The 12,210-nt window shown below is 37.2% G+C and overlaps 1 protein-coding gene across 1 annotated transcript in view; it reads left to right on the top strand.

Moving 5' to 3' along the window:
- Positions 1–11,806, top strand: part of LOC134796774 (neuroglobin-like) — a 104,762-nt gene extending 92,956 nt beyond the window's left edge. The window contains exons 3-4 of the mRNA XM_063768993.1: positions 5,941–6,172; positions 11,632–11,806. Of these exons, the coding sequence (XP_063625063.1) occupies positions 5,941–6,172; positions 11,632–11,778 (379 nt within the window). The 3' untranslated portion in view covers positions 11,779–11,806. The remainder of the gene's footprint in view (positions 1–5,940; positions 6,173–11,631) is intronic.
- Positions 11,807–12,210: the final 404 nt, after the last annotated feature.

The raw sequence follows: 12,210 nt of genomic DNA, 5'->3' as shown, positions 1-12,210 counted from the left end.
ATATATATGATGAGAGGTCTTTCCGTACATAACATGCTAATTCAAAAATGTATAGGCCAGTTAGTGTTAAGCAGTCCTTTATTTGTCCAGCATTGTGTCTCTGTAATCTTATCTCCAGCTCACTTATTTCTGTTTGCTTTCCAAATAAATAATATCAGTAATATCAGGCTGCAATACTGCTGCAGTCATAACCGATATTGCTGCCCGGAATTTTGTTATTTGTTACTGGCCTGAATTAGCTATGAATCGTTTGTCATTATCTATCATTTTGAGTAATGTATTTGTAAGAAAGGGGAACATAATTTAACTAATCAGGCAGGTTTTATAAATAAGGGGGTAAATCTTAGGGTAACATTCCATTTCAGACCGCAGCTGCACTACTAGTAGGTACGAACGCGTCGGTGTTATTGTCAATTTCCTGAGTAAAGGTAAAATGAATGGTAGTGCTGCTGTCGTTGGAAATGGACTGTCACTGTCACCTTTAACGTCACCGTTACGTTAGCAGTTCACGCTGCTGCAGCGGTGCACTCTGACTCAATATCCTATCAAAACAATAACCTAGCCGCCCATACGTCAAACCTTGCCAAGCAAAATGAAATTTTATTTTGTCAACACAAAGTTCAAATTAGAATGGAACAGGAGAACTTTTTATAAGTCTCTGGGCGGCTAGAGGATATGAAAAGCTTACAAGTCTTTGAGACACAATCGACCTCCGGGTAGTTAGAGTTGACCTACTTTGTGCTTTGAATTTTCGTCGCGTGGGTTAAAATGGAAGTGCTTTACCTGGTTCGTGTTCGTTCATTTAGGATAAGGACAAGTCTTTTATTTTACTACTGGACTCTAGACCCTAGAACCTAGACTAGGGTGGTTCAAAAAACATTTTTTTTTTATTTTCCTTCGGGGCAAACCCTTATTTTGTTACACTCATTATGCTGATAAAATACACCAAGTTTCGTAATTTTATCTCAACTACAAGGGGGTGCTCAACCACTTTGAAATTTTTCAAAGTTGTATGAAATCCAAAAAAAAAAAGTATTTATTATTCAGAATTTTATTTAAGTATCTGGTTTCACACTGTTTTCACATGTGATTTATAAGTTTTGAAGTAGAAAAACATTTTTATTTCTATTTTTTATATTTTTTCAAAAGTAAGATTTTTTGAATTTCACCTAAAAAATCATAAAAACTAGAAATAAAATTTTATTTTTACTTAATAACTTTTAAATCACACTTTCAAATAATCTGAAAACTACTACTTGCATAAAAATCTAAAAAATAATAACTTGATTTTTTTGGATTTCATACAACTTTGAAAATTTTCAAAGTGTTTGAGCACCCCCTTGTAGTTGAGATAAGATTACAAAATTTGGGGTATTTTGTCAACATAACAAGTGTAACAAAATGAGGGGGTGCCGCTTCTTCTAGCTTGAGTTTGAATTTTTCCCATACAAACGTGAACCACCCTAACCTAGACCCTATCTAAACTCGACTCAACTCAACTTTTTTAAAGTGTCTTTATTTTACCGTTCATTTTTTATAGTTTTTATTTTACCGTTCTGTCGCAATGCATGATTTATGTATCCATGCCAAATTGCAGCTTTCTAGTATTAACGATCACGGAGCAAAGCCTCGGACAGACAGACAGACATGGCGAAACTATAAGGGTTTCTAGGTGACTACGAAACCCTAAAAAGCGCTACGACTTTTTAAAAACTCCTATTTCTGAACCTTAAACCAAATGTTCAATCTTGATACGTCAATTTGTTATTTCAAAATAGACGTGTTCGTTGCGATTCTCCAACATTGGATTATTTATTTACTGCGAAAGCTGGAGCGGCCGCCATTTTTGTTGCGAACTAACGAACTGAAAACTAAACTCGATGTGATTTCCGGTTCCGACGAGGGGAAATACAGTTTCGAGCGAGTTACTTGGTTACGATCGGCACAGACTTCACGTTCTAAACACGTTGCGACCTACAAAGATTTAGGGTTCTTTTTTAAATTTATGACTTTTATGAGTTAAGAGGAAACATTAGTAGTATTTTTTCCATAAAAACGTTCGGTATAGGGTATTTTACTGCATTGAAAATAAATTATTTTACACCATGCATGAAATAAAGCGCCAGAAGATTAATAGAGAAACGTAGACAGCAGTTAGTTTTAGACACAATTTATATTTTAAAACCCGTATAAGACTATAAAGAGTAGGTAATTTGATTGTGACGTCACATGCTAGTGTTTCTTATAAATTCCATACTCCATAGTAGCAAAATCGTTTTGTCAGTTCGAAAAAAGAAACTGATTTGACTAGTAGTCAAATACCCTATTAAATAGGGTTGATTTGTGTAAGACTGTCCCACAGTCACACTGTCTGTTTATAATTTTACATGTCAATCACAGTATTTTTTAATAATAATTTTCATCATCATCTTCCTCGCGTTGTCCCGGCATTATACCACGACTCATGGGATCCTGGGGTCCGCTTGACAACTAATCCCAAGAATTGGCATAGGCACTAGTTTTTGCGAAGTTATTTTATAATAATAATTAAAAAAAAAGTAAATAAAATACAATTTGATGATATAGCCTCAAACCTTGAATCATCTCTGAAATTCCAGAGTTAAAATGTGATACTTTTTAACAACCAATAAAAAGTTGAAAGATACGGCGGAACTTTCTCGGCAGAAGTTACAGTACGGGAAATATGCTTAAAGTTTTCACAACTTGAACTTAAAGGCTCAAGTTAATGAATAAATTACTGAAGAGTAATTACACTCAAACATTTCCAAACAAATGAAGACAATTTCGGAAGCTATTATTTTTAACTACAACAAGCAGTTTGACTTTGATCTTCAAGATTCTTTGATCTTTGATGAAAATGAAAATGAAAAATTATTTAAGTCGTATTTTTTAACAAAATACAGGTTGTTGCCCCTTTTTAAGTATATTATTTAACCTGTGTTAAGGAACACCGCTTTTTCTTAGTGATACCTACAAGCTAAAAGCAAACCTAGCAAACCTAGAATTTTTCTGAAATTAAACATAGGATTGCTATGTATAATGTAGATATTTAATACATTAATTTCCTTATGTCGTCTTATCACTTCTTATTAAAGTCCTAAACTTGCATTTCATTTCTCGTCTATACGACATACAGTGTTATTCAGTGTTTATTTTATTTAATATTTATTCAATTCGATATAGGTATTTTTTATGTTTGTCCGAAATGGAAATATCAGATCCCCTAGTGTGACGAGCGTTCACGTTTGCGTTATGTCTATTTTTGTATGGGGTTTTGAACAGCGCACCAAGCGGGACGTTTTGGAAACTCAAAATCCCATACAAAATGACACTTAACGCAGATGCGTACGTCACATCACGCTATCGAATGAAATTTCCACTAGGGATACAGAGCCTATCAATGTTCTGCATTAAGGTGACAGTCTATTTCCAACGACAGCAGCACTACGTTCATTTTACTGTGGAAATTGACCATAACACCAACGTTCAGTACCAGGTGTGCAGCTGCGGTCAGAAATGGAATGTTACCATTACTCACTCAATTGAATACTACCCTAAGATCCTAACGCGACCATTGACTACATAGCTATTTATACCTATCTTAATTCTCTCGCGTCGACTGATGGTCCATATGCAAGTTAATTTTATAAGTATATGGACTGACTGTCACTTAAAATGTATGTAGACATTTTCTGGAAGTTTAGTATAAAATGTATTTAGAAAATTATTCAATTTTTTTATTATTAAGTATTAAGATCAAACAAAAGAGACTTGAAAGAACTGTCATAAGGACCATCATTCCACGCGAGAGGTATAGAAATGAATTAGAAATTAACTAGGTATGAAATACTAAAGATATGTGACGTTCCACGGCAAAAGGTACCTTATGGCGGCTGGCGCTTACGTCGCATAGCGCCGCAATAATATTGGAACGGCGTTAAATAGCGTAAGCGCCAACCGCCAAAAGATACCTTTACCCGTGGGACGTCACATATCTTTACTATTTCATATCTAGTGAATCTCTAATTCATTTCCCGAATCGCGCCGATGGTGAGGTCAAGACACTCGAGTTTTCACAAATTTCGGTGTCCCGTAACTCAATCCGTCCGTCGTAAGTGGTTCAAAGGTAACGCATGGAATACAATTATCGGCGCGTTATTTCATTACCAGCGACGAGTGAAACAAGGTAATTGATTGAATTGAAAACTTTGGGTTTCATATACAGTTCAATGTTTTCATGTGAGCATCCTTCACACAGAATCATGAGTTCATGGCTTAGGGCCCGATTCGGATTTTGAAATAGACATCTATTAGATATCTTTTAGACATCACCAAGACACGATAACGATATGTTTAAGATCTAACCTGTCAAATATGACATTTGCGGGATTCTGGAGATACTCTTGAACGATTTTCTCAGGATATGACTTATAGATCCAATTCACATGTAATAGATATCTTACGCTATCTAACGTAAAAGTGACATTGGCTGCCCGAATTGCGATGCAAAAGAGAACTAGTTGATATCTAAACTATAACGTATCTAGAATGGATCTAGTACGTGTCGTCTCTTGTGAATATCTTGAATTTCGAATACGGCAGTTAGATGTTATTTGTTTGTAAGCAGTTAAAATAATGTCATCTGGCTTGTATGTACCTATAACAAGCTTGAACAAATTGTATGGCATTTTATTTTTCATTAGCAGAGACAAATTCAAACGTACATTGTGACATCAAATTAACCAGTCGCGTGTATATTTCGCTCGTACTTGACCGTACGTGTATTGGCGCGAGTGAGACGCACATAATTTAGATATAATTTTTATGTCACAGTGTAAATTTGAATTGGCCTCAAGATATTGTCACTCAACATACGTCCAAGTCGTCAGAAAACCCCTAAACAAGTTACAGATTTCTATTAAACATTGCACTTCAATTCTTAGAATAGTGCACTCCTGCCCGTAGCGGTTTGCAATATAATATTTAAAACTTTCGCGTTTTGAACACATATTAACTCACATTTACAGGGGTCTAACGCGAAATTTATTCAATTACCTTGATTTACCGACGTTTCGACACAGGTTTCACTGGTCGTGGTGGATAGTGGTTTCACGACCAGTGAAACCTGTGTCGAAACGTCGGTAAATAAAGGTAATTGAATAAATTTCGCATTAGACCCGTCTATAAATGTGAGTTAATATGTAGTCCACTCCGTTTTTAAAAATCCCATGTTTATATACTATTCAGTTCAACTGCCATCTCAAACTCAATGACACCAAAGCACCCTTGTTTATACGCAGAACATATCTCATCCAAATTGGTTTAAAGTGCGCCGAGAGGAAATCTGCACCTTAAGCATACTCAAGGAGTATTCGCTGGGGAGCACTTTAGATGTTCAAATGGAGGTTGCATACTCGTATGTTTTCGGGAAGATTGTCACTCGTTTGAGATAAATCTGTTGTGTCTTTTGATCTACAAGTTGGAGCAAAAAACGCGGAGAACTTTTTTTTTCTTACGTAATTTAATCTACAATCGTTTAAGTGAAATAAAACGTATTTGTATTATGTTCATAATATTTTATTTTGGCTTTGACACAAAAACGCAAACATCTAATAAAAGTTATCAATATAGTTACCTACACAATAAAAAAATCTTTATCAACGTATTTTTGGGCAAACTTGCTTAAAAATATCCTAACATGCACTCGAACGGCTTGACAATAACAATAGAGATGTGTTCAAATATTTGTGAGCACCCTGGCTGCTCCGATATATCTGATGGTAACTGTACCTAATTGAGACCTAAACGCGAATTAATAGTACAGTTACTGTATCCGAAAACGTCGTTAGATTTATTTGAATCATTTTACACTGGAGTTCCAATCATAAAATTTATTTTTTTCCAATTCCTTGCCCACAGACTATTCGAAGAGAACCAAGACCTGCTGAACATGTTCGAGAAATTCCGCCAATGCCGGACGAAGGAGGAGCAGATCAACTCCATGGAGCTGGCGGAACACGCCAACAACGTGATGAACACGCTGGACGAGGGGATCAAGGGGCTGGACGACCTGGACAACTTCTTTGAATACATACACCAGATAGGCGCCAGCCATAGGCGGATACCGGGATTCAAAGTGGAATATTTTTGGGTGAGTTACATCCGTCTATACAGATCAGCAGATCAACTTCATGGCGCTGGCGGAACACGCCAACAACGTGATGAACACGCTGGACGAGGGGATCAAGGGGCTGGACGACCTGCACAGCTTCTTTGAATACATACACCAGATAGGCGCTAGCCATAGGCGGATACCGGGATTCAAAGTGGAATATTTTTGGGTGATAACTCACCCAAAAATATTCCATAAATCCGTCTATACAGATCAACAACGTGATGAACACGCTGGTCGAGGGGATCAAGGGGCTGGACGATCTGGATAACTTATTTGAATACATACACCAGATTTGCGCCAGCCATAGGCGGATACCGGGATTCAAAGTGGAATATTTTTGGGTGAGTTGAAGCCATAGTATAGTTCGTTAGCGTAAAGAATGCAGCACAGAAATAGGGGTTGGTCTATGGAATGCAGTAACGTCATCATAGTCTGCCGGCCTAGCTACGCCAGTAACCAATCAAATCGTTCCTAATTAGGAAGTATGTAATAATTGTGTCACTGTGAACTTAAGAGAAGGTTTTTTGTTTTCATTTAGCATCTGCTATGCTATTTCCTATGTTTGACTTGTAAAGTAGCAAAGCTAAATTCAGTTTCAGCAATTTTACGAACAACAATAAAATACTTTATAAAATTCAGGCTTGGTAATCGGTCCAACTATTCTAGTTACTAGTTTCATCAAAAGGCGATATGAAATTCCAAATTAGCCCAAATCGCCAGAGTGGAAATTGAGCACGAATTGAAATGAAACATTCCTCGAAAACTAATATCATAAGCGCATTCAATGTTACAATTTTCTTGCGGTATTAAAATCGGCAATATAAATGATTTATTGTATATGTTGTTTTTGATTTATTTATTTATTGTTATTCTTGTAACGTTTCGATGAGTCACAACACCATTATAATTTTCTTTTTACACGACTGCTCAAAAAAGGAGTTCTATGCCCCCCCTTTATTATTTATTTTATTTTGTTTTTAGTATTTGTTAACTGTAGCTATCACGGTTCATGAGATACAGCCTGGTGACAGACAAACGGACAGTGGAGTCTTAGTAATAGGGTCCCGTTTTTACCTTTTGGGTACGGAAAATTAACACCCTCGGGAAACATCGATCACTATCTAATACATCATCTTCGCGAGACTTACCATAAAATTCAATGTTACGCCCAAATATTTGGCTTTCTTTTGTTGGCTTTGTATACTTACCGAGTCCTTGGCAATGTTTCAAGAGTAAAGTTATCTATCATCTAAAGGTCATTGACATCTTAGTACAGTCAGTAGAAGTAGCTATAGCTTGCTAATCGTCGAAAATGAGATGGACGACAGTACTTTATTATTTTGAAAGTAAGAGTCACATATTGCAAATAAAGTACGTTATTCACACTGTTAACTGACAATTCTTAAACCTTTTTTAGGGTTCCGTACCCAAAGGGTAAAAACGGGACCATATTACTAGAATAGAATAGAAAAACGTTTATTGCAAAAACCATCTACATACAGCACCACACATATAAATTTAAAAAAGAGGATCTTATACACTAAACAGTTTAAACTATTATTAGCTTAACTAACATGCAATAATAATCGTAGTATTGATGCTGCTATAGAGGCTACAAATGGACACCACTCAGCATATGCTCTAACATAATATATATGCTATAGCGCTGGTCTTCCGTGGAGCCCAGGGCAAGAAGATAGCTCAGAACAGTAAAGGCAGTGTCAAAATGTGATTCGGTACTTAATATTTAACACAAATTAGAAACTTATACATGAAGAAAAAGGAAAAGAAAAAAAATTGAAATTTGATATGGAAGTGAGTGGGTTGGGAATATGTAAATATATATAGAAGAAGTCAGGAAAGGCATGTATTTAGTATAATATTAAATATAGTGGATCATATATACATAAAAAAGGGAACTCGAATAAATAAAGAATTAAAATAATATAAAATTTGTGAGTTGGTAGTTGTAAATCGGTTTATAGAAAAGGCAACGATCGACGGTTTTAACCAACAAAAAATATCCATTATGCACAATATCACGCCGGAAGTGAGTAAAATATACCTATGAAATGATTTAAATAAGATGCATGGAACGCTAAGAACACGGCAGTTGCAAGCTGAAAAGATATTGTTTAAATTTAAGTTTAAAAGTGTGTAATGTTTTTGAGTTACGTATTGGAGGGGGTATGTTGTTCCAGCATTTCGTGGCAGAATAGCGAAAACTGCCACGAAACGCTGCACAACCGCCGTGTCTCGGACAGAGAAGTCGAATGGCATCTCTCATTGGGCGGGAGGAGAACGACAAGTTGTTAAAAAGGTATTGGGGCTGCTGAAATTTTACTACACCGAAAAGTAGGGTCGCAAAATGCAACGATCGACGTGCTTCCATTTTCAAAATCTTACCACTGTTAAGATAAGGGGTGAGATGAGTACGTGGAGGGATGGGGAAACAGAAACGGGCACAAGCATTCTGGATGCGTTGAAGGAGTGCCTTCGAACGAGCCAGTAAGCAACCATTAATCACAGTATCGACATAGTTGAGTTTGGATAATATTAAAGTGTCGCATAGTTTTATTCTAAGGTCGACACTGAGATATTGACGAACCTGGTATAGTACTTTCAATCTATAGTAGCAGTTTTTAGCGACATCGAGTACATTTTGTTCAAAACGCAAGCCCTCGTCTAAGAGTAGGCCAAGGTTACGTGCTGCAGAGACTCGTTCGAGGCGTTCCCTCCCGAGCATAACATTAATATCAAAGCTGGTGACTTTGTCAACTTGGCCTTTAGTGCCAAGCACTAGAAACTTTGACTTGTTGGGGTTAAGGACTAAGTCACACTGTCCAGACCAAATGTCGATACGATCAAGATCCTGATTCAACAGCTCCACAGAAGTTTGTGTCTCCCGGGGATGGAACGTTTTATAAATCTGTAGGTCATCTGCATACATGTGATAGTGACAGTTCTTTATACAGCTCGCAATGTCTGCCACGTACAAAATAAACAAAACGGGACCCAGGATCGACCCCTGAGGGACTCCGCAATTTACAGATTCATTTAAAGAGTAGTCTGTTAGTCCAGAATAATTACGAAGCCCAACTTTCTGCGAACGACCAGAGAGATAGCTATCAAATTATTTTATGGTTCCGACGTCGAAACCATAGTAAGCAAGTTTAGACAGCAATAGCGAAATATTTATAGTGTCGAAGGCACGAGAAAAGTCTAGGAGGACTAGGATAGATGCCTCTCCTTTATCCTGCGCTGTTAGTATGTCATCGATCACGTCCAGGAGTGCCGTGGCAGTGCTGCGCCCTTTCCGAAATCCAGACTGCTTATTTGGTAATATGTTATTTGCTTCTAAAAAATCTGTTAATTGCCGACATACCACTTTTTCTAGAATTTTCGACACGAAACACAGAATGCTAATAGGCCTGAGGTCCTTTAAGTTATTAGGTTGAGGTGTTTTGGGTATAGGCCTAACTATCGCCGATTTCCAGTCATCTGGGAAAACACCAGTACAGATGGATTGGTTGATGATGCTTGTGATGATAAATAGGGTTCTAGGCAAGGTAAGTTCAACCATATCCAGCGTGATGTTCTCAGTACCTACTGCATTGCTTGTAAAGGATTTAATGATCCTCAAAACGGTGCTTTCATCTACTGGTTTTAACATGAACTTCGCAGAACCAAATCTATGGAACTCATAATACATTAAACTGGTTAGGGTGACACCTCTTCTCGTAGGTAAATTAAGAAAGTGGCTGTTAATCTGATCTGGATTATTAAAGTTAGGAGGCAATTCATTACGTTTTTTAAAATCGGCGATGTTACTTTTGATATTTTGCCACAGAACTTTGGGATTATTTTGATTACATACTTGTAATATATGTTTGATAAAAGGCTGATTTTTCGGTAAAAATGGCTGTGTTAACTATGTTTTCTAAATCTTTGTAGTATTTTTTATGAGAGTCAAGCCCAGTACGGCGAAATCTTGCATGCGCTACATCACGGAGCCGCATCATCTCCCTGACTGTAGGAGTGATCCAAGGATGAAGTCTCTTTTTTATTAGATTTTTTTTAAAAGGCGCGTGGAGTTCAAAAAGCTGTAAAATGGACATATTGAAATGGAAAAGGGTATCGCCGACGTTGTCACACACCATGCATTCCTAGTTTATAGATTCAAGGTCAGCGTTAAACCTTTGCATATCAATATCCTTAAGCGGTCTGTACACTAACCACCTTGGAACCGGCTTATTTTTTCTAATGTTAAGCTCACAGGTGATAAACGCATAGTGACTGAGGTCGGGAATATAGTTGACCGCTACATGTCCTATTTTTACCCGACTACGGCAACGCAAAAGGAGGGTTATGATTTTGACCGGTATGTTTGTATTTGAACATATTAGATCTATCTGCGTTTCTGAGTGATCAGTAAAATGGGTAGGTCCATTAACAAATTGTGATAGTTGTAGTGTGCGTAAGAAATCTGATAACTTGATTGTGTTCGGATCATGAGCGCGTAAGGTATTAATGTTGAAATCGCCTAGCAATACGACATGATCATATGTTGATAGTGAACATATTGACTCAGTTAGTGCATCAAGAAAAACATCAACACTCTGCCATGGGGGCCGATACGCGGTCCCTATAGCAATCTTGCTGCCAAGATTAAGGCCAAGCCACATTTGCTCAACGCAGGGAGCCGACGACGGCGTCGTAAGTACGCGCGGGCGTATATGTTCACTTATATAAAATCCAACACCACTACTAAAATCCAACAACACACACTAAGACTCCGCCTGTCCGTCTGTCTATCACCAGACTGTAACCGTGATAGCTAGGCAGTTGAAATTTTCACAGATGATGTAGGTATTTCTAAAAACAGAATAAGTATAATAAATATTTAAGTAGGACTCCCACTCAACAAAAGTGTTTTTTTTTTTCGTTTTTTGCGTAGGTGGTACGGAACCCTTCGTGCGCGAGTCCGACTCGCACTTGGCCGGTTTTTTATTAAGATACGTCAAAAAAGAAAGGATTAGGCAAAATTCACACGCTTCTGGTAAGCTTCTGTTGGTTAATATTCCTTTTGAAGAGGCTATGGATATAATTTCTATCGGTAACACAGTTGTGAGTTGACACTTGAGAATAATGATGTCTGCTACGTTTCAAGAGTATTACAAATATAAAATATTGTGTAACGCCGGACTCATGGGCGGGATAACAATATGATAAAATTATACGCGTGCGATAGAGATAGGGACAGACGGATCAATGTACGAAATTCTCCGTTCTTTAGCTTCCTTATACTTTACAACAAAAATAAATACATCCTCTCTCGCTTAAAAGGCATAAATATTATTGGATAAACCTACCCTTAACGCATTCTCACACTCGTCCTTGTCCTAACTAAACATAATATTTATTTCCTATTCCAGAAAATCGAGGCTCCCTTCCTTGCGGCCGTCGAGTCCACATTAGGCGACCGCTACACACCGAATGTCGAAAACATCTACAAAATAACCATAAAGTTCATCCTAGAAACGCTCGTCGAAGGCTTCGAGAAGGCTGGCAACAAAACGTGAGCTGCCATAAACTAGAAAAAAAAAAGAATAAACTTCAAGAACGCTGGCACCCAGTTCAAAGTTTGAAAATCGAACGCAAGATTCGAAAGTTTTCCAATTTTTATACGCGTCTATGAGACCGAGTAACATTCCAACATTTGGAATCGTCGTTTGGCAAGTCAATTTATGAACAGTGACTAACAAAATTATTTATATAAATGTGTATATTGTGAATATTTTAATGCGTCTTAAAAGTAAATTGTGACAACTTTACTGTTAACGATGGAAGTTTTTAAGAGTTGAGAGTTATGAGTGTGTGGACTGAGACGTTCATTAGTAAGCAGGGAACATTATATGAACGCTTTGCGAAAGTGTTTATTTTTAAGAAATAGCATGAAATGTAGATAAATACATATATTCGATATGTGAGTGTGTTACGTAAGTCATGGCGAT

Source organism: Cydia splendana, chromosome 14 (assembly GCF_910591565.1).
Source record: "Cydia splendana chromosome 14, ilCydSple1.2, whole genome shotgun sequence".
In the NCBI taxonomy this organism is placed as follows: Eukaryota; Metazoa; Arthropoda; class Insecta; order Lepidoptera; family Tortricidae; genus Cydia; species Cydia splendana.
This window is presented reverse-complemented; position numbering and strand designations above follow the sequence as displayed.